The sequence below is a fragment of the Eubalaena glacialis genome, chromosome 8 (assembly GCF_028564815.1).
Source record: "Eubalaena glacialis isolate mEubGla1 chromosome 8, mEubGla1.1.hap2.+ XY, whole genome shotgun sequence".
Lineage (NCBI taxonomy): Eukaryota > Metazoa > Chordata > Mammalia > Artiodactyla > Balaenidae > Eubalaena > Eubalaena glacialis.
The window spans coordinates 922677-946335 of record NC_083723.1 but is presented as its reverse complement, the minus strand read 5'-3'; the positions used below and the strand labels follow the sequence as shown (position 1 = coordinate 946335).

The 23659-nt window shown below is 49.1% G+C and overlaps 1 protein-coding gene across 1 annotated transcript in view; it reads right to left on the bottom strand.

Annotated features, from left to right (window-relative positions):
- ABCA13 (ATP binding cassette subfamily A member 13) overlaps positions 1-23659 on the bottom strand; it is a 312932-nt gene that overhangs the window by 280438 nt on the left and 8835 nt on the right. The window contains 13 exon segments of the mRNA XM_061199026.1: positions 1324-1463; positions 3915-4216; positions 4448-4548; positions 5207-5275; positions 5278-5333; positions 7690-7889; positions 9947-10039; positions 10041-10112; positions 12676-12809; positions 14541-14671; positions 16784-16947; positions 18181-18209; positions 21424-21555. Of these exon segments, the coding sequence (XP_061055009.1) occupies positions 1324-1463; positions 3915-4216; positions 4448-4548; positions 5207-5275; positions 5278-5333; positions 7690-7889; positions 9947-10039; positions 10041-10112; positions 12676-12809; positions 14541-14671; positions 16784-16947; positions 18181-18209; positions 21424-21555 (1623 nt within the window).

Genomic DNA, 23659 nt, shown 5'->3' with positions numbered 1-23659 from the left:
TTCTTTGTCAAGAGGAGTTATATTTCTGCAATGGAGCGTGTTTGGGCAGAGTTAAGCCCCTAGCAAGGATCTGTCCAAAGGGAAGAGGGTGGTCAAGCTCACAGGCTCCACAGTGAGCCTTCCCAGATTTGACACTTAGCAGTTTTGTGACCTACTCCAAGAATACTATCTCCTTGAGCTTCAGTATTCTCATCTGAAAATGAAGTTGTACCCAACTTACAGGTTGTCACAAGGATGAATAAAGCAGTTCACTCAAAACACAACAAATGTGTGTGATTATCAATACTATTGGGACTTCTGAACCTGGGCCTCTTGTTGATGGTGAATGTAACTGTTTGTAGCCTGTATTTCTGGAAATGGTAAAACTGGGCAGAAATAAGTGATTAAAAAAAGGAGGGCAAGGTGGTAAAGCAGAAAGTTAACATGTAGGATGAGCACCCAACCCAAGAGAACACAGCCAACCCACTGGAGAAGCCAACACAGACCCAGCGCTGCTGTACAGGGCGCAGAGCCTGTAACGCAGTGTAAGCACAGCAAATGCAGGGACCCCTCTCGTGAGGGGTGAGTCTGATACCGAGACCCAGAGAGAGAGGGTCTCTGGCAGCCCCTAAGACAAGTTTGAGGAGGAATGAAGGGAGGAGTGTTAGGTGGACATGACCACAGAAAAGGAACAGGAAAGCCCATCCCCAGGCCCAAACCCCCTAGAGGTCCAAGACACAGGTGTTCCAAGGAGATGCTATGACCCCGTGGGACAGAGCCTGTGGAACACATCGGAGACCAGGGCGTGTAATTCCCAAGGCAGATGGAAACACAACCAGCTCTAGACCCAGAAGAGGCCAACTCAGAGATGCAGGGGCCGCCCTGCCAGCATCTTCTCAAAAAAGAGAGTCTCTTGGGGGACAGGATGATTCCCTGCAAGTCAGGCAGTTGCAAGTTATGAGATTCATACTTTAGGGGATTTTTGGTTGTGAGGCTGGTAAGGAGAGTGACGCACAGTCCACATGGGTCTCCCCCGTGGCAGGGCGGACGCGCTAAGGGAGGGGGTCCCACATGCACCACATCTGGACTTTCGGAGGCTGGCTCATGATGAGTCTGTGCAGGTAAGTGTTTATTGGCCAGACCAGGACAGTTTAGAGAGAGAAAGCAGTGACTGCCGGGACCCGCGGTCCGTCTAGTTATGGCCGACGGGAGTAAATGCGGAAACCTCACGGCACCGTGCTGGTGAGCCACGCTGCTAGTTCCCCTCACTCACTAGGATCGATCAGCTCTTAGGAAGCCGTGTTGCCACAGTGAACGGGGAAAACACCCTCATTCCTGACTTACCAAGCAGACTGTTCTGGAAACTTTCCTGCTTATTCACATATCGAGCCACCTGGCAAGTCTTCCGTGTGAACCCCATGAAGGCTTTCCAGGGGTATGTTTGTTCCAGGAACTGTTGGGCTTTCTCAAGTGTATGAAATACCCTGCAATCGAAAACAAAACTGAATAATGGTTTTCCAGAAGACAATATGACAAACTCATCTAAATACAAATATATACAAACACCCGGCAGTCCAGTTATATAAGGAAATTAGAATCTTTGAAATAGTTTTCTTAATATGTATTTGTTTATTTATGAACTTCCCCCACCCTGATTTGCAAAATGAAGGAAAATCATTTGTGGGAACACATAAAATATTAAAATGTAAGAACACATAAAATATCTCCATCAAGAGCGGAGAAACCGGAAAATTAAAGTCTACAATATGAAATGAGTTTTGAGTTAAGAAAAATACATTCCTATTTGACATATTTGACTGTGAATGTCCTAGCAGCCGAGGAGAATGGAAATTCATCACACATACAATTCACATTTGATAAAATAAAAACAAGGCAAATTTCCTGGAGAAGCACAGCTCCCTCGAGAGCCGCTCTTTGGCATCCTGGGTGACGTGATAAACAAGCACCTTGAACTAAATGAGGGCCCTAGATTCCCTAGATTTCCTGTGAGATTTAAGCCAACGGTTAAACTTTGGAGGGACTGTTCACTATTTTACATTTTGTATATGCTTTCCAACAGTACCAAACAGGTTAATCTTTTTAAAACAGAAAATATATTAAACGACTCTATTTTATTCATAAGAAATAGAATATACTATGTTGATCTGTCTCTTGAGTAGAGAAGGAAGCAGTTGGAGTTCTCTCGGTTTCCAATTGTTCGGAAGTGTTCCATCCAACAGGTACTTATGCCGCGGAGAAAAGCCAGTCCGTACAGTCGTGGGGGGAGACCTTGGCTCCCGGCAGCCACAGAAGCCGAGTGCAGGGCAGGCTCACTTCCAACAGCCGTGTCCCCAGGTCCTGCCAGCCTGGGGCATCTTCCCGTGTTGAAACTGGCATATTTGTGGGCCCAGTAATGACCTCTTGCAAATGATGACCCTTAAAAGGCAGAGAGAACTTTGCTTGTGGTACATAAAGCAATGAAGCTGTGGGCATCTGTGATGCAGCCTTTACTCGTTCTTACTCAGCTGGGGGTCCCTTTGAACTGTGCCCCGTATGCCTGGGACCACCTGGTCCTGGTCCTGGACTTGAGTCTTTGTTCAGGTGAATAGACCCCACATACAGCCTCAGGCAGCCATAAAGCAGAGAGCACCCAGGCGTCAAGCCCGTCTGTGTTGGCCTGTCCCCCACCTGACCCCAGTGGGGCAGACATCCCAGCACCACGACCCTGAAACTGCCCTCCATGGCTTATCGAGGCTGGGCTGGGGCCCCTGTTAACCAACACGGTGCAGGAGGGACACAGCCCCTTTCTGAGAGGCGGCTCCCAACCCCTCTCTCGCCTGGGATCCCCGGGCTGCTGGGGGACCGCACGGACAGGCCACAAGGATGGAGAGAGCCTGGGACTCGGAGGAGACAGGACCAGCTCCGCCCCCCCACCGCCCCCGGTACCCCAGCTGCGTACCCAGAGTCCCGCAGCTACGAGGGAGGGGTCTGGTACAACCAGCAGAACTACCCACCGAGCTGTGTGGTGGTCCCTTGGTGATGACCAACCTAAGCCCCAGCAGGAAGGCTACCTCACCTGGACATAATACAGAAACATAACTGCGCCGTGACAGAGGCTTCATAGATACAGAGAAACTCAGGTGGGCTTTCTGCCAGGAGAGAGCTTACAAACCAAGAGCACAAAAGCAACCATGCCAGCAGGCGATGGTTTTCGCGCCTGCACACGCTTTCCCTCTGCCTGGCGCCCTCCCGAGTTCTCCTTGCTTCAAGTCACCCGCCTCCTTAAGGGCTCATGCTCTCATCTGGGAGGAGTCCCAGACGCCGCCCTCTGAGGACCCAAGCTTTTCCACCCTCCTCGGCCTGGGCAGCACGCACCCTTCTGCGCACGAATACGCACAGAGCAAATGTGCTGAGAAAATGCTGACTGGCTTGACACACCACTGCCCTAACTGGCCCAGTTTATAGTTCACTAGTTTCATCGTTTCACTGATCTTATTTCATGGTTAATAAGGAAGAAGATAAACATGAAACAGGTAATACTGAAAAGGAAATGAACTACAAAAATGTGAACGTCAATATGTTTAGTGCTCAGTAAGTGAAGTGCAGGCTGGACTGGACGTGGTCCTTTTCACTCTCTAATTCTCGACACCCTGCAGCCCTACACTGGGGGGCTGGGTGGCACGTGGGGAGACCACGCTCCCCCCCCAGGCCTCTGGCCCCTGGAAGCTACAGCTCAGCCCCAAGCCGACTGCCCACCGGACATGCCTGCATCTGCTGTAGCCTCTGCAGCTAGAAATGGAGCAGGACGGGGAACCTGGACACAGGGAAGCGGATGCGGCCTGGGGAAACGTTCTGGGTGCCCTTGGGGAGACTCGTTTAACATCAAGCAGATTCTGGCCAGGTGGGTGGCACACCGCCTCCTAAGGTGGCCTCACAGGAGGGGGCACCCAGGGGCAGCTGCCTCGTAAGACTGAGGCTCCAGTGTGAGCATCTTTGGTGAATCCACCTCAGAAATGAGCCCCCAGTGCCCGGAAGAGACCAGGCGGTGGATACTCACCACATCCTCCGGTGACTCAAGCAGCTTATGTAAAGCACTGGCCTCAATGGTGGAGTGGTGACCACAGCCCAGCCCCCCGGGGACCCCCCGGACGCCGGCAGTCCCGGGACGCAGGGGAGCTTCCGTCTGGGACAAGCGTCCGTTCAGGCACAGACCAGTGGCGTTCTTCTTCATCCGCAGCTAAAAGACAAACAAGAGCCTGAGGGGCCACACGGAGAGGGGCTGACATAGCTCCCTGAGAGCCAGAGCCCCGCAAACAGAAACCAGAGCTTTAAAAGACAGCAAAGTTCTTCAAAAACTGCCTGTTCTCTTTATTACACTAGCACCATTCATAACAAGAGCAAAAGGAAATACTGCCTGAGCGTCTGGAATGTGCTATCCCAGTTGCTTACTTATGATCCTGTGCTTTACCTGCTTTAACTCCCCAAAAAGCACGTCCTTTTCTAGTTTCGACTGGCCAGGCCCAACGGGTCGAGAGTCCTTAGCAGATGTCTCCAGGCAAATGAGGATTTCTGTAGGATGGACAGACAGACGGGTTACCATTCACCCCCGGCCAGCTGCTCCACGCCCGACCCCTCCTTCACGTGGCCGTGAATCGAGAGGCTGAATCCTGGCAGCCGGCCGGTCAGCCTCTGGACCTGCTATCAGACACTTCACGTCCCCCCGAGGGAGGGGCCTGACGAAGTCACCCAACTCCGGCTCCTCTTTCTGCAGACGCACGAACCTCGGGTGGCAGCTCCATCAGACATCTCGCTTCCTCCTTCCACCGTGGGAAGCAGCAGGGTGCAGACGGCCACCTCCTGGGGCTGCAGCCACCGTCAGCCAAGGAAGGGCGTCAGGGCGGACGAGGGGGACCTGCTATCCCCACGGATGCCGAGGGGCAGGGAGTGGGCAGAGGACGGGGAGTGGATGGGACGGCAGGAAAGAGCCTGTCCAGGCCCCAGGCCGGCTGACGGAACAGCAGGATGTGGTCCCCACGGTGACACGCTATTCGTTCAGCCCGGATGTGCTGGATTTGAAACATCCCTGGGCACCATCACCAAGCACGAATATGTATGCACGCCCATACGTCACCTCCAAACCTGACGGGCGGCTTCGAGCCTGCCTTCCAGTCGCTCCCATGTTCCCTGTGATTTGAGTTGGGGACAAATAACCCTGGAGCTAGTTTACCTCGGACAAGGTGTAGATGCTGGGCCACCACACTCCCGAGAGCCCCGTCAAGCTGCAGCAGTCTTGTCGGGCCGGCCACGGGGGCAGCTCCCAAAGGACGCGCTGCAATTTCTGCAGGTGTAGTAATCTGAGGGCAGAAATAAATAAATGAAATGTAACGGGAAGCAGTTCAATATGCCTCCTTGGGAAACAAAAATTCCACTCACAGGAAAATATCCCACAGCTTTGGGACTTCACAGACCAAAGTCCCACGTTCCCCACGTACACAGATAACCAGGTTCTTGACAGGTCGTATCGCTTGAATCCTCTGATTTGGGGATTCTTGCAGGTACTGAATATGGATTAAACACTCTCTTTACCCCAAAACTGAAATGTATATCCCAAGTAGTGGGTAGAAGAGGCGAGGGTTAGGATAAAGTTCCAGGTGAGATTTTAAAATATTTGCCATGATTATGGTTCATGGTATGACCCTGAGGTAGAGAGATGAGGAGACAGAACAGAGAAATCCAGAAATGGATCCAAATGTAAATGGGAATTCAGAACACAAAGACGAGAGTAACTTGAGTCAGCGGTGGTGCGGGTGAGTAATGGAGGGTTTAACCAATCTTTTGGAAACATCTGACGATTTGTGACTACTTGGAAGAAATAAAGTTGGAGCTCTTGGACTTCCCTGGTGGTGCAGTGGTTGAGAATCCACCTGCCAGTGCAGGGGACACGGGTTTGAGCCCTGGTCCGGGAAGATCCCACATGCCGTGGAGCAACTAAGCCCACGAGCTGCAACTACTGAGCCCGCGTGCCACAACTACTGAGCCCATGAGCCACAACTACTGAAGCCCACGTGCCTAGAGCCCATGCTCCACAGCAAGAGAAGCCACCGCAATGAGAAGCCCACACACCACAACGAAGAGTAGCCCCCGCTCACCACAACTAGAGAAAGCCCACGTGCAACGAAGACCCAACACAGCCAAAAATAAACGAATAAATAAATAAATAAATGTATATATAAATATATATATTTATATATTCGCCATGAAACCTGCGGTTATCAGAAAATATTTTATACGGAAGTTTCAAGAGCGCTTCAGCATCCAGACGGCGTGTGGCCGGGTCCAGGTTGCCCGGCTCCGACCAGACTCCTGCCCCCTGATGGGCGGCCCCCTGAACGGGGCCGGACGGGATGACCAGAGGCAGGTCACGTCCCTGCAACTCCGGGTCAGGATCGGGAGGAGGACGCCTGCGAGTGGCTTCGGTACTTAGAGCAGGGCGTGGCCACTGACACCCCTGATCCCCGAGGAGCCAAGAGACGGGGAGGGTCCCTGGGGCTCTTGGTCTATGGGGGTCCCGGCGGGACCCAGGGCGGAAGGGCCAGGACGTGCTGGAGGTGTGTAGAATCATTCAGGGGACCTGACGTGGCGTCTCTACTACTGTGTGTTACCTAACAGAGATGTTACTTTAAAACAGCTTCCAAACGGGTAACCAAGCAGGGAAGCCTTCAACGCCCCCGCCCCGCCCCCGCACTGTGCTGCACGTGCAGCTCTCGTGGTACGGAACAGTGCACCCCGTCCTTTCTCCAGCTAATCCTGCAGACGTCCGCGGCCGGCTGCCCGCAACCCCTCCTCAGCGCCCTCGGCCCGCGGGGAGCCGCGCTGCCACCCCCGCCACGGCCCCCACGTGCCCCGGGCAATCTCTTCAAAAGCAACGTCCTGCTTCCTAACTGGGTTTCAGAAAAAGAGGAAGGGTCGGCAGTGTTTTCAGTTACCGCTTGTTAGGTGTGTCGTTAAAAACCCCATACGTACAGCGTCATACAATCCCTACATCACAATTCCCTCTCCACACCGTACAGGGAGCAAGAGTTTCTATGACCCGCACTTTGAAATGAACCTTTTGGTGACAATATGAAGAAATCTTACTGTCCTCTTCCAAGGAAAGCCTTAACTTCAGGAGTTTACTAAGATTCATCAAGTTACTACAGACAGCCACACCTACTGAAGAAACAGACCCCGTGTTGCACTAGACTCCACCGTGTGGGTGAGTCGGTCTCGCTACCTTAAAAATAAAAACGCACGTCCCACCTTTCCTACTTCTCAAATATTTCTGGACCTTATGTAAACATTTCAACTACACAAAAAGTTTAAATAAATAGGAAAACAAGTAGTTCCTTACAGGAAAGGACCTTTAAACCGTCTTTGTTCATTTTTAAATGAATGTCAAAGACGTGAAGACCTAAGGTCCACAATCTGAAAACCCTCTCAAACACCATGCCCTCATTCGATTGCTTTCAACATCTGGACAGGCATCCAGATTGCTGCAAACAGTCCTACCAGGGTCCACAATGCAAGCCTTGCACTTTCCAGTTGCTAATAACTAGCAGTTTGTTGTCTAACCGGGGCTACATGGAATGCATTCGTAACAGTCTTGTCATGCACACTTTAAAATCAGGGTTGTCTAGCCTAATGGACAATCCACCAGGAAATGTGCCTTACATCCTGGTAGGTGTGTGGCTGCCTTGGGGGCCGTCGACTGCCACACTGTCGTTCAGGAGGAGAAGGGCAGCCTGCAAAGCTCCCACCACCGTCCAGGGCTGGCTCCCCTCCCCAGACTGAGTCCCCAGAGCCTCCAGCCCGTGGCCAGTCCCCGCCAGGACCCTCTGGAAGAGGCTGCCCTTCTGCCACTGGTCAAACACCTGTACACTGAGAAACAAGAACATTGTTACCAACAATAATAAACTGGAAATAATAGTGTTTAGTTAAGAAATAGTAACAAACCATTCTAGGTGACAGACGGCCCATTTTTATGTGGTTGGCAGATTGAAACACCTGTTGAAAATTGTATTATGCTTTAATTTCTACTCAGAAATTAAAGATTACAAATTGCAATGAGTGCATGCAACTTTTTTCTTGGTCCCATTTCTCTCTTTCCTTCCCCCCGTCCCATTTTCAAAAGAGAAGGTGATAACATACGATTCTAAACAAGTGAAATATACCTTAAAAACTAAACTGACATGGGATAGCATAAGTATATTCATATGCCTTAGAATTCTATCATAATTAATACACAGTTACCAAGTACCATTTCATGTCATGAACTTGGGGATACTAAAGGCAATTCATATTGTGGATTGTCAACATTGCACCAAAACAGGTCCTTCCTGCCCAAACTGAGAGTGTGGGAGATGCTTGGTGAACAGGGATGTGCCCTGAACAGCTTTCCCGTCACCACGAGCTCACCACCCAGACAAAATGCATGGGCAGGGCTTCCACTGACTGTGCTGCTGCTGGTCAGCGCGATGCTGTCCCTCGATCATTTAGCACCAGATAAATTTAGTGCCTCCAAGTGGACAGTCAGACCTGTATTTTTTTTTAAGAACGTTTATCCATTATTTGAGAGTTTGACCTTTACCAGTGAGACATATTAGGAAAAAAGGTAAAGAAGCGTGCTCTTTGAGAAAACATGTGATGGGAAACGCAGTGCCCAGTGAAGTGAACGGGGGGGGGATGGTCACAGGCCTCTACCTCACATCCCTCCCCGGCCTCTCTAAAAGCAGAAAGCTGTGAACCAGCCAGGGCCCCGCGGTCTCTGAGGCCACTGGCTGTGTGAGCACTCTGGCACTCCGCACACACCAGCATCCCCGGGCAGACACTTTCCCTTTATATTACTGTCACTGTGCAAGCAAAGGGCTTATCGAAACCAGAGTGAAGGGGCAGGCCCGTCAGCACCCAGTGCCCAGGGGTACCGAATCCCTGCACCAAACGCCCAAGGAGGGCATCAAAGGACCCCTGTGGAAATTGCACATGCCAAAAATAGATTATGGTTCTTGCAATTGCCAAGTGATGTTTAAGTCTGAGAGGGACTTTGTGACGACTGCATATAGGATGGATAAACAACAGGGTCCTGCTGTAGAGCACAGGGAACTATATTCAATATCCTATGATAAACCGTAATGGAAAAGAAGATGAAAATGAATATATATATATATATGTAGAACTGAATCACCTTGCTGTACAGCAGAAATTAACACAACATTGGAAATCAACTATACTTCAATAAAAAATAAAAATTAAAAATGAATCCATAAAGAGGGCGTCTCTGGTACAGGCTGTGTTGAGTGCCCAGCGAGCCGAGGCCGGCAGATGCACGTGGTGTCCAGCCTGCGGGGCTCCTCACGCTTCTCCCCGGGAAGGACGTGAAGTCAGAGAGTGAATGTCACGGCGGGGGCGCGGAATGAATGGACTGGCCCCTGTAACGCTTCAGTTAGCAAGATGCGCTGGCTCTGGGGCTGTGCTGTACAGCCTGTGCTGTAGTCAGCAGTGCTGTGTTGGACACTTGAAAATCAGTGAGAGAGTAGATCTCATGTTAAGTGTATAAAATTAAATTAAATTAAAATAAATAAAATCACCAACAAGGACCTACTGTATAGCACAGGGAACTATACTCAATATTTTGTAAGACCCTATAATGGAAGAGAATCTGAAAAGGAATAGATATATGTGTGTGTGTGTGTGTGTGTGTGTGTGTGTATAATTGAATCACTGTGCTGCACACCTGAAACTAACACGATATTGTAAATCAACTATGCTTCAATTAAAATTTTTTTTTAAAAAGTCAAACTCAGAAAAAAAAATCCAAAAGATAAATAAATAAACAAACAAACAAACAAATAAAATCAAGCCGGGAAAGATGCAGGAGGAAAATGCAGGGTCTGGACATGCCATGACACAGGTGTCTGCTGTGGGGCGGCACCTGTTTGCAGAGGTGCAGCTGGCTGATGGCGCAGAGCAGGTAGTTTCTGGCCGCTGACCACCTAGGGTTGCAGTCTGCAGGGTGACCCCCCACCTTCCTCTTCATCCTCATGGGAGCTGGACAAGGCTGAACACAGCATCCGCCCCAGTGAACTGTCTGTGGGAATCTGGCAACGATACGGAAAATATTTAGAAATCAAGGGTCTTTTTTCCTGGGATGTTTCTCTCCTAATCTCCTAATCTCCACAATCTTGCCAAAGAAAAAGCTCCGACATTTGCTTGACTGAAGTCATAACAGGGTGATAGAGTGATAACGTCCATGTGAATCTGCCTGGAAGGGAGGCCTTTGGAGTTAAGGAATAAGTTGATGACATTTTTTCAGGAGAACTGCTGTTTCTCCAGGACTCGGGGATGGTTTCAGATACTCTTTGTCTCCACTCTCGGGCCAAAGGCAACCATGGGCCGGCCCAGTTTAACTGATACCTTGGACTAACAAATTTGCTTTGCCAAAAACATTTTCTTTTCTAATTATCAAAGATGGATGAAGTTGGAAGCGTTCAAATTGGAGCTGTGAGTCAGAAATTGCTTAATATTTTGAAACCAAACCTCCTTTATTTCTGTAAATGAAGTTCTCTAATACGGCTCCATAAAAATACTTCCGTTCATGTTGGAAGAAACCGTGTCCCTCTATTACAGAGTTTTACAATTGTGGCGTCATCTTTCAGAAATCCCATTGACAGCAACGATCACAAAGCATCGAAGCCCCATTCGTTCCCTCTGTAGTTTCCTTCAGGATCCAGATTAAAACTATTCCCTGTGACTATTGAGGCACAAATCCACACACTCTCTCGTGGTCTCTGTATTGTTTCTTTTTTTCTTTAATTTAAAAAAAACCACAAAACACTCAGCAATACCACGTGGCCTGTCAGAGGAACATGGCCCTGTCCCTGACCTCAGGACCCGAGTGGTCTGAGGACACGCAGTGGGAAGACACCCTCTCCCAGGGCAGCAGACACAGAGACCCCAGGCAGGCCTGGAGCAACAGGGCCTGGAGTCGGGCAGGACTGGGGGGACCCACGCTGATGCTGTTGGAAGGCAGGTGGTGGCCCCCCAGAGACGCTCCCGTGTGAATCCCCAGAACCTGTTAATGTATCATGTCGCCTGGCAGGAAGGCCGTGAGGTTGTGGATGGAATTACGGGGGCCCATCTGCCGACTTGAGATGAGATTATCCCGGATCATCCAATGACCTGAGGAAACTATGAGGGTCCTGAGAGTCAGGGTGATGCGTTGTGAGAAAAACTCAACCAGCCATTACGGGTTCTGAGGATGGGAAGGGGCCACGAGCCACTGAAAGCAGCTGCCTCTAGAAACCGGAAGAGGCAAGAAAACGATGCCTGCCTGGGAGGCTCCAGAAGGGACACAGCTATGCAGACCCCTTGACTCCTTCCTGGGTGGTAGTTTGTTACAGCAGCCATAGAAGACACACCTGTGATACATGATGTCCACGGAGCTCTGTGGACACTCCATGGTATTTCCTGATCGTTTTCCTTTAATTCCAATCTCAAAATAGTTACCCTTCTAAGATAAAAGTTTTACATAGTTTGACTCAAACTATACCCTAAAAATAATGAGAAAACAGGTCACAAAGTGTGGAGAAAACTGGAGTAAAAGTCAGCCGACTGGGGTTTCACATCCCACCTACAAAAGCACCCATGAGAAACGCCAGGGTCACAGTTCCAAGCCCGACAGGAAGTAGATGGTTAATAAAATTGCACCAGGTGTGAGACAGAGACATCAAATTCCTTATACAGCAGCCAAGGCTACGACCTGCCCGGCAGGAAGGTCTTTCCAAACCCCACGGCAGCCAGGAGTCAGCAGTGCATCGGGGGAGGGGAGCCAACTTCTAACCCCAGACCAAGAGCCCCGGCCTGGAGCCCAGAGGTGGAAAGCCTCAGTCTGCACCCAAAAGTGCTGTCAGGGAAGCACCAGGTTGTGGGAACCCTGAGACACGACAAAAATCCACACCTTGAGTGCAGACCCCGAGCCCAGCGGGAGGGCTTGGGTCTCCCCAGACATTCAGGACCTCGACCCTGACCCGGGGCGTCCCCCTGAGGTGGGAAGGGGGTCTCGCGGGACGGTCTGTGCAGGGAAGGGAGACAGGTGTGCCGTGCTTGCGTCCTGCCCCACACGAAGCAGAAGTGTCCACGGATGCACCAGGTGACTAAAGGGACGTCAGCTGAGGGCCTCCAGACCCTCGGGAGCAGCAGCGAGCAAGGTCTAGAGGGTCAGCTGGTCTGACCCCGACGCCCTGCTTTCACAGTTTGGAGAGTGAGACTCAAATCTGGTGACCCCAGCTGCCCCGAGGACCTCCACCTCTGCTCCCCAAGCGTCTCTTTGCCTGGAAAGCAGTCCTCTCGTGCCTCCGCCCCATCTGGCCCCCCACTGGCCTCCAGAACCTCCCACCCTCAGGGCCTGGCTTCTCCCCCGCTGCTGCTGAGAGCAGTAAGGTGCCCTGTTACTTCCAAACTGCCTTTGAGGCAGGGATAACACGACAGGTAAGAGGGAAGGAGCACTTGTAGAAAAGCCAGACACAGCAGAGGCCGCCGTGTCCAAGAAGCCAGAGTTCAATAAGGGAACTTATCTGAACTCCCGTCCTGTGGCCCCAGGAGCAGGTTCTGGGGTCGCTTCGAGAGAAACCCCAAGCCTGAGAAGCTGTCAAGCACGTGCACCTCCTGTAGTTCAGCGGAATAATTCAGGATTCGTTCTGCGTGAAGGTCATCAAAACCGAATCGGGATTTCAGGTCAGCCTGAACCTTCTGTGGGTCCCACACCAGCTCTTTCAAGGACAGGCTGTATCCTGACTCTGCAAGACAACCAGTGATTTATACTGCCAGCTGCTATAACACTGTCACAGGTCGAAAGTCATTCGGAAAATGAAGTCTTCTCCACTTCAAACGGAAAGGCAAATGCAGACCAAAGACCATTTAGACTGTCAAACAGGAAAAGCAAACAGAAGCTGATATGGGATGCTATAGTGTGGTGACATGACACATGCTTCCAGACATAAATGACTGCAAATTTCTAGAGGCTAATTTGATAACATAGCTCAAGAAATATATGAAATTCACATTATTGAACCCAATAATTTTATTTTAAAAAAATCTATCTCAAGAAACCTAATAAGGTACCTGAGGGAAAAGTCATGTACCACAATGTTATTGCATTGGTTTTATACTGATTAAATATTGAAAACCAGCTCAGTGTCTAGCACTGGGAAGAAAGGATAAATTACGGTATATTTATAGCATAACATACTGTGGAGTCTTTAAAACCATATTTATAAAAACTATTTAAAACCAAAAGAAAAGTTTCCCCTAACAGAGTTAATCAAGATATAAAACTCATAAAGCTTCCCAAGCAACCCAGCAATGCCATGCAGAAGTGGCACCCCCAGAATACACATCCGAGACTTCCAAGGTCGTATGATCTCTGGTGAGTGTGGCCTGGCAACTGCGAACCTAAAAGCACATAAATTCCAAGGTGGACCTTCATCTGAACACCCAGTTCGAGGTGCTTTCAGATGACGACTCAACAACCATCAGCTGAGCGCTATGCGTGCCAGCACCGCAAACCCACCTGCTGCTGCGTGACCCCACATGCCCTGAAGTTAAGGCTGAGAGGGCAACAGAAAAGGCCCAGTCACGGGGAACTCCGGGGAGGTGGTGAAGTGGGGGACCCGGGAATCCCGGCTGGGGAAAAGGACTGGTTCTGAGATTAAAACTAGCAATTCCTGTGTGTGCCGGGGTGCTAGGCCAGGGACGCTGGCCATAGCACAGACCTTCAGTTTCAGATGATTAAGTTCTGGAGGTCTCCTGCACAGCACTCTGATTAGAGTTAGTAACACCCCATGGTACACCTGAGATTGACTCAGAGATCATGATCACCCGAGAAAGGCAACTATGTGAAGTGATGGATGTTTTAATTAGCTTGGTTTTGGTAATCATTTCACAATGTATGCGTATATCAAATCATCACATTGTACACTTTAAATATATATAATTTTATTTGTCAGTAAAATAAAATAAAATGAATATTTAATGAAAAAAGAAAGAAAGGATACTTGGGTCAAGAATAGAGCTAAACAATCCCACCTTCCCCCGTGGAAAGGCTGTCTATTCAGTTGGGGGCTTTCTAAATCCACATCACCAGTCTCCTCTCACTGGCCTTATTGATTTTCAAATATTTCTTCCTAATAGGAATTCAGTAATACGAGTTCAGAAGGGACGAAAGATGAAAATCAAAGAACCAGTGACAGGTCTATGCTTAGAGGACATCAAGTCCAATAACTTTAAAATCAGCTATTTTATTGCAGTGACTGCAGAATTTCAACAATGGTAGAAAGTCAAACTGTTCTGATTCCCAAATTTTCAGTTTAGGTCTATCATTTACGAACAGAAACAACCAATTCTTCCTTGCATTGATATTTTAATTAAATCATTCCTCTGAACAGCATTTTAGCTCTGTGGTGGCTGCCGATGAATTTAACCAGTGCAACAGTGAAATGTCACAATAACAGCTGTGAAGACACCCATACCCATGGCCGCTGCTCCGTTCTCCTGCAGAAATACCAGCGCCAAAATGGCCACATGCAGCACCATTTCAGAGACCCTGGAAAAGGTGTGGCTGACTGGCGGCCAGTCTAAATATTCCAGAGCTGATAAGGAACTAGAAGTAAAGCAGAACCAGAGCACCATCAGCAAAACAGGTGGCATCCCCGTGACCTGACCCGCCCTGCGCAGGACATGGCTGCAACTCACACATCCGCACTCCCCACTCCCGGGGCTGTCAGCGCGACCCTGAGTCCCTGGACCAGGAACCAGACATGAGAGGTAAGTGCTCTCCTGTGTTCACCCGGGCAGCCACGGGAGCAAAGTGCCGTCCCCTCAGAGAAACCTGTGCGCAGCAGCCTGCCGGCTCCAAGTTCCCACTCTCAGCCTGACACTCGGGGCGGAGTGGGACACCTGCTGGGGCGCCCCTCCCCCTCCCCCCACTGTCCTCCCCCCGCACCCCCCGCACCCCCCGCACCCCCTGCCTCTGGCTGTGTCAAGGCTTCAGTCACTGGTTTTCACACTGCTTCACAGAACAAGGGAGTCCACATGTCTACAGTGTTAATTCTGTTTCCTAAGAATCAATATCTCATAACTAATTACAATGAAACTTGTAAATTAGAAAATCCATTCAATCCAAGTGGGAACATGTCTAGTTCTTTGCAACGCCAGTAATGCATAAGTCGTGCTTCAAACAGGCTGTTTTCCGGCACTTCTCACTGACGAAGCACATCCCTGTGTAGGGAAGAGTCTCCCTAGATAACAGAATGCATCTGGAACCTGGTTCCACGTGCAAATACTTAAATCTCTATGAACGCAGACCTTCTTGATACTTGTGCCACCAACGTAAAATGTAGAAATACAATTAATGCTGGAGCTTATGTGGTTCAACAACTGCCACCAATACCTTCTAATTTCAAAGGCTTTCTTGCTCTGATGGGGGCCCTCGGGCTCTCGTGTCTACTGCTGACAGTCCAGGGCTCGGGGCAAGAGACCAAGGGAAGCACACCAGCCACATTCACATATTCACGTTATAAATCAAACCAACACATGTCAAATATGCCCCACTGTCCCATGTTGGCAAACACACCTTCATAACAAATTGCGAAGCCCTGTTCAACTTCAGAATGTTCTGATCCTCAGAATGTAACGCGCCAGGGGTGGGAGTCCTGGTCCCAAAGCCCACCCCTCCCCAGCCTGCCCCCCAGCTCTGTCTGCACCTCAAAGGCCTCGTGTGCATGTGTGGACACTCGGCCTGCACATCCGAGCACCATCCACACTCCTGCCAGCAGCTGCCACTGGACACCCCGGGCCTTGGCTGCACACTCCAGTGGTGAGAGCTGCCCTCGGTGGGCTCTGGCCCCGGGGGCAGGGAGCTCCAGGGCGGGGGGCTCTGTGGACACACGCCCTTGCCCCATGGGCTTCCTGAGCCGTGGCTGCTGCAGAGGCCAGAGTAAGGCCCCCTTTGGAGCAGGGACCCCTCTCGCCCTGGCCTGGGGGTGGTGTTGGCCACTCCCACTGATGGCAGATAAAACAAGTAACAGTTAAAACTCTGGAAAGAATATCAACTTTTACTAATAAAACACCATATTCATACAACAGGTTTACACAAAAGAGTTCAACTGGAGAACAAAAAGACCATGTTATTAAAATGTGGGAAACCCACCATGGGAAGGGGTCATCTCAAAGGTCACCCCTGGGTAACGTGGGGTCAGGTCCATCGAAGGAGACCAACGTGCTGCTCATTGAACCTCAGCAGAAAGAACTGAGTTAGCAATTCTGGGTAATATTTGGGACCACTGCAGCAGCTTTTACTAAGAAACTAAAGTATCATGTTCATGTCACATCTCCAATAATGAAAAACTTAGAAACAACCAAAGACCAGTTATAAGTTATCAAGAAAATTACAGTCTATGATACCTTATCAAAATGGAGAGTCATACTGATAATGATCATCTGAAGACTATCAGGACATAGGAAACATTAATGATATAATGTTAATTTTTTAAAAGCAGGGAGCACATGCCCTGAACATCACTGCACTTATGTAAAATATTTATACAGGGAGATGAGGGGCAGACATGGAGATGCAAGAGTCCAGCCATTTTCAGGTGACATCATTCTGCATGGTTTTCTTGTATCAATCACTCAGAGAAATATTTTCCCATTAAAAAGTGAGGAGGAAAAACCAAATCACCTGTAATTAGTTATATTTCTCGTTTTCACTTACCTCAGAACCCAGCAGAGTAGGTGTCCTCCCCCGAGGAGGCCGTCTTCAACACGGACATTGTTTGCATAGAGTCTCGGCAGTAAAAGTAGAAAATCCCAGACGGGGGGCTGCCGGTGAAGACTCTCCAGCTTGGCGATCACCTCCTCAGTCTTACTGAGATTCATCTGATAGAGCAAAACACCAAGTAGACGATGGGGGGGGTAGGGCTGCAAAAGCTGTAAGAACGCAGAACCCCTGGGGTCCAGAGTCGTGCCTAGTAGGTCACGATTTTGAAAAGACCCGATTTTAAAATTACTCTGTTAGGTTGGTTTTTCAAATTTTGTGGAAGTTTGGACAGGAGAAGAGAGGTAGAGGTCTGTTTTTGTAACAAGCTGAACCAATTTCTAAGATTTTGAGATAGATTTTGTAAATAAATGATAAACTGTTCATATCTGGACAAAACTGGAACAGCTACTGTTATCTGGGGTTTTTCTGTTATTGCAGCTGAACACAGTCATGACTGATATAACTGAGTACTTCCATCTACACAAAAATCCCTCCTCCATCCCCACCATGACACCAAAAATATGTCCAGACATTGTCAAATGCCCCTGGGAAAGCAAAACGTCCCCCATCAATAACTAGTGCCTTAACTGAAGGCTGTGTGCCTAACGCCAGTCAAAGGTTTGTGCCAAACACAGGAATCTCCAACCTAATGAGGTCAGGTGGACCGCATGCCTGTCTTCTAAAGCCACTCTCTCTGGGTCACCCACCAACACCCGGCCTCAATGCCCACCCTCTGCTTTTCAAAACCCAGAGCCTTACTTGAGAAAAGTAAAACTCGTCTTTCATCACTCACTCATCTCTTGAGTGATTCTGGTTGTCTCAAATACAGCTTCTACATAGTGTTACTAACAATCAAAGCATTAAAAAGACATGTTTGAAAAATAAATTAAAATCAACGTTTTGAACTTAACCATTGTGGATGAAAAATGTTGCCTGTCATATCAGTAAACAAGGGGTGTTGCATGGAGAAAAGCAGGACACTGGCCACAGGTAGCTGAGGCGCATATCCAAGGAATGATTTCAGCGAGCCCAGACTCTTGCATCTTCCCATACATAGAAAAGTGCTGAGTTCGTTCACTTAAGATGCTTGTTTTTGCTTTAAGTTACAGTACTCTTTTGATGCTCCGACTACCTGGTCTTTGGTGCAAAAACTCCTGTACATCCTGGCTCCCCCCACGACCTCTTCGGAGGAGTCCCTCAGAGCGATCGGAGATTCTGTGTCCCGGGCTTAAGTCCTCAGAAAATCCGACAAATAAAACGTAATTCTCAACTTTTAGGTCGTGCATTTTTTTTTCAGTTGACACCACTATGTCTCTGAAGATTAAGTTTCAAACTTTTGTTAAAATACTTACTGTTAAAAAACTGGAACCATAAGAAGAATCTACAATAAAGATGTCAGAGGTATTAGTTCAGTTGGCAACCAGAAAGCATGTGCCGAGCAGCTATTCTAGTTCCAAAATCAAATGGACGATCACAGAGTCCTGATTACACAAAACCGAAGAATAAATCTGAAGGAAACAGTCACTTTCGACTTCCAAAACACATTAAGTAAATTCCTGGAAAATGATTTAACTAGTAAACCAAATTTCAACAATTTGCCAAAAAGTATTTATTATCTTATCAATCTCTAATCCACAGGCATTGTGAGCATTCTGGACAGGATAGAGAGAGTGAAAGGAAAATAAAGAAAAACAAAGAAAGAAAAAAGTTAAAGAGGGAGAGAAAAGTGAAAATACGATTTTTCAGATTATATTTGGAATCCGGTTGTGATAAAATAAGAAATGTACATTGGTCTCTGCTCTCAGTTCCTAACACAGGCTCCTAAACTCTCATCATTTCCTGAGGGATGGGTGAGACAGGAGCATCTCTTTTTATACTAGTCCTTGTTCCCTACAGGAGAGCTTCTAAGGCTCTTGCAATCTACCGAGTGACAAGAATGCCTCTGAACGCTAATGACATGCTTGGGGCTGGGGCCCCCAGATGGCTTCAGTTCTGAGACAGGCTGGGACCTGGGACCTTTGCTGCCATGCTTGCACCTGCACCAACGTCTCCTGGAGCAACAGATACAAAGAAACTATAAGGGACTAAAAATAACTGCACGCCTGCACAGTTGGGGCAAATATGAACAAGATACAGAAAGGCCAAAACCCAGCTGCCGCTTCTGAGGTGTCAGGAGCAAAAGCAGGGTTCCGCACACAATCCCTGCACAGGGCACCACCAGGGACGTGGGCAGACCACCCAAGCTGCCCCGCTGGCCCGACCCCAGCACCTGCCTCCACCCTCACCACACTTAAGGGACCAGCTCACCACTCCCGCCCCCGCCAACGGGAGCAAGCAAGGGCATCGGTTACTTGCTCTCGCTCCTCCTGGTGCAGCAGGAGCCCCAGTAAAGCCTTGCCTGGGTTTCTCACCTGGCCCCTCGTCCATTCCTGTTGACTGAAGAGTCCAAGAGCCCACGTCAGTAACAATTAGAGTTGGAACTTTCATCTCCCACCCCCCAACCCCGACCTCCAGGGAGTGGCGAGGGGCTGGAGATGCAGTCTATCACCGACGATCTAACCAGTCACGCCTGCCTAATGGAACCTCCACAGAAACACGAAATGATGGCTTCAGAGAGCCTCTAGCTGGTGGCCACATCCACACACCACGTCCAGAGGGACAGACGCCCCGAGCCCCGGGACCCTCCAGACCCTGCCCTGTAACTTGCTCATCTCGCTGTTCATCTGTAGCCTTTACGATAAACTGCTAATAGCAAGTAAAGTGTTTCCCTGAGTTCTGTGAACCATTCTAGCAAATCACAGGACCTGAGGAAGGGTTGTGAGAACCTCCGATTTACAGCCAAGCTGGACTGAAGTGTGGAGACCCCGGGCACCCACTCCTTGCTATTGGACTCTGCAGTGAGAGCAGCCTTGTGGGGCTGAGGCCTCAGCTACGGGGTCTGTTAGAACCGGATTAAGTCACAGGATACCCAGCTGGGGTCCACGAGAACTGGGAAGTCGCCTGGTTTGGAGAACCCACACATTTGGTGCCAGAAGTGCTGTGAGCAGAGGCGGTTTCCTTTTACACAGAAACCACGGGAAACGGCCCAGACAGCAGCAAACTGAAAATCAAGGGGGGGTCTTCACCTCAAGACATTAGCTCCCCCTCTAACAGAACGTTGGAAACCTCGCTGGAAAAAAATTTCGTGAAAGTAGAATGACCCCATGACAGCACCTCATATAAGAAACCCATCCTTGGGTGTTTAAGCTACTCTGGTTTTTTGTTGCTGCATTTGGGTCCATTGTGGACAAAGTGGTCCACCCCGGACAAAGGCGCTGCTTCCTCTCTTAGGAATAACACATAATGTGTATTATCTCCTCTGAAGAGCTCTTTCTGTATTTTCCGCCAAACACTTCATTCCATTTTCCTGTATATATTCCATGGGGAAAAAAAAAAAAATATATATATATATATATATGTATATATATATGTATAAAAGTTCGAGGTGGGTACTTAGGGTTGCCAATCTAGCAAATGAAAACATAAGATGCCCATTTAAATTTTTACTTTGAGTATGTAATATTTGGGACATACTTACAGTAAAATGTTATCTGTTGTTTACCTGAAATTCACATTTAACTGAATGTCCTATATTTTTCTGGGTGCTGTAGATAGGGTAGTGTTAAAAAAACAAAAAAAAAAAAGGAAAGGACAGGATTGCTGTGCCCCGGTTTATTGATGAAGAATGTAGGTATTAACCTGGCTGTGTGAAGACAGGCAGTGAGCTGCCCCTCTGAGGGTCAGGCTTCTCCACTTGTCAACCAAGCTCGTCAAAACCTATATCCACTGAACTTTCTTTACTGGGGATTTACAAAGAAGAGTTGACCTAGACTGTGGACATGCTTCATCGTGAACAGAAATAATGCAGCCCAATAATCCAAAAGGTCTGTCATCAAAGCAAGCTAATCATGAGGCCAGAATCACAGTGTTACCAACAAAGAAAGACCAACCAAGTCTACAGGGAGGAGGCAAGGAATCGGAAGTGCGTGTGTCTGTGTGCATGTGTGTGTGTCTGTGTGTGTCTGTGTCTGTGTGTCTGTGTCTGTGTGTCTGTGTGCATATGTCTGTCTGTGTCTGTCTGTGTTTCTGTGTGTGTTTGTGTGTTTGTATGTGTGTCTGTGTCTGTGTGTATCTGTGTGTCTCTGTGTGTGTGTGTGTGTTTGTGTGTGTGATACCTGGGAACAGATTTTAAACACAGAAGAAGAGGGAGCGAGAAAGGACGTTAGCAATAGAAGAAAGAGAAGGAGAAGGACCAATGGAAGGAGGGGCCCTGGACCCTCGGAGATGAGGGGGAAGGGCTGCAGCCCCTCTGAGGTTTGTGCCCCAGGGCCGTGAGCGAGGGAGCGGAAATGCAGCCCAGGCTCCCAACCCGCCCCAGGTGCCGGGCCTCATCCCTGGAGGGGGGTGGCTTTTTCTAAGACCCACAGCGATGGCCGCTGGAGGGGGTATGAAGCATGAACAGGATTTTACAGACATTCTGGGTTGTCACGGCCTCACAGGGCCCCACCTAAGCCTGTGACCAGGGATGGGGTGGAGAGTTTCAGAGATTTACTTGCCTGGAGTCTTGGATCTTTCTACCCAAAGTCTTTGTAAGTTTCTCGCCTTGGCCATCATTTCATAAACTTCCTGGGCGAGGTCCTATACCTCCTTTAAGAAGGCCAGGTCATCAACCTTCTTGTGAGCTCCAGCTGCAGTTGGGAGCCTAGAAGAACTTTAAATAAATGGAATAAATACCCGAGTAGAACTCTTCTACAGGCACAAGTTTCTCAGCAGTTTAAGGTGCTTCACACCCAAGGCCAAAGTGTTCTCAACTAACCCTGTGCCCATGTACACTTCCACCAACACCCCAACAGCCCACTTTACTGGATCTTCATCCAGAATGGAATTTGTCATTTAAAAAAACTGTGGCCAATTTAAAATTAGAAAGTTGTCCTCAATCGCCTTATTCTCTGTGAGGCTCAACCATTTTATATGTTTACTAGTCACTTCACCTTTTTCACTTATTCAACACATATTATACCACTTCCCCTGAACAAGGTGCTGGGAGCCAACCCAGCAGTGAACAGGGGCCTTGCACACGGAGGGGACAGGAGGAGCCCCCAGTGACGCCTCGTCATTACAAATGCCATTGGGTCGAGGCCCCAAGGACAGTCAACTGCTGTGAGATGGGGAGTGAGCAGGAGAGTCTGCAGTGGAGGGAGGGTGGGTCGCCCCCCGCCATGGCACGGGGAAGACAGGGCATCAGGCAGAGGGACCCTTGGGGAACGTCCAGGGAGTGTCAGGGGGCCCCTCCCTATGAGGGGTCAGCTGGGGGGCAGAAGCGGGGGCGTTGCCAAGACCCAAGTCCACGGTCACCTGGACACCAAGGACAGAAGTCAGGCTCGGTCACACAGGCTGGCAAGCAGGAAGGGGTGCCACCCATGCTGGCTGGTCAAGGCCGTGGCCCCGTTTTCTGCTGGGATGTTCCCTGTCTTCTCATGCTTGAAACGCAGCTTCCCTTTATCAAATTTGTAAGAAACATCTTCTCCAGGTTTTGTTTTGTTTTGTTGCCTTTAATTTTATTTTAGCTTTGAGTAATTTGACTACTAAAAGACACTAGTAAATGCGAAATGTGTAAACAATAATGTCCATCAGAGCAATGATCTAAAAGAGCAAGATGTAGACACAAGGTAAATGTCCAGTTCTAGGAGAAGAGGTAAACGCATAACAGCACGTGCTTGTGAAAGGATTTCCTTTTGTCTTTAAAAATGGGGCTCCTGGAAACAGACTCCTGCAGGGAGAGTCAGACTCGAGTGGGCTGATGGACCACTGAGGGAGCCTGTGAAGATACAGACTCTCAGCCTCACCTCCCACCCGCAGCCTGGAGCCTGTCCAGGACCCTGCATTTTAACCCACGCCTCCTAGTGGTTCTAATACAGGCGATCCTGCGCTCACCCCATGGTGTGGGGAAAGGCACGCTGTTAGAAAAGAAATGACAGGCCCTGGATGGAGTCCCCTGTGTTAAAACCAAGACTTAATACCTAACCTAACTGCAGTTACAGATTTCCCCAGGAATATAACCCTGGTCGGTGTGAAATGTTCTGATCAGCACCAAAGAGGTAATCCCTTCCACCCTCCAAAGAAGGATAATTTGCCACATAGGCCCCTTCTGTCCCTGACACAGGTGGGTGACCTAAGCCTAAGCCTAAGCTGTTCCCTCGGAACAGCTGAGACACCACAGCATTTTGGGGGGCCCTTAACAATACATACATACAAATACATAAATAAAGGAGCCCTGGGTAAAATGGTGTATTGAAATCTCACAGACTTTTTCTTTTCCCAGACAAAATGAGAGGGAGGAAAAGGAAAAGAAATGAAGTCAGAGGAGACAGCTGGGTGGGAGGGGGGGAGGAGGGATCTCACAAGCCCACCCCAGTCAGTCCCAACTCGGCCCAAAATCTGCAGAGCAAGGGACTCTCCCCCATACACGTGTCTTAGAGTCAGGGGCCCTGAAGGACCCCTTTTCTCCTTCTGACAGTGGAGGTGGGGAAATGGCTGCTGGAACATTCAAACTACGACACACAGAAAGTGAACAAGGAGCCTGACTCTGCTGTAGATGCTCCCAGGGCTACACATAAAAACAGGAAAAGAATCCAACGTTGGAGATTCACTTCCCTAACTGGATGGGTGAATGTGGTATAAAACCTTTAACAAAATGGCAAAGGAGAGCATGGAGCCTGGCTAGGCTAATATGCCTGCATCTCATCTCCACCAGCATCCCAACCATCCCTCATGCTGGAGAAAACTGCCACA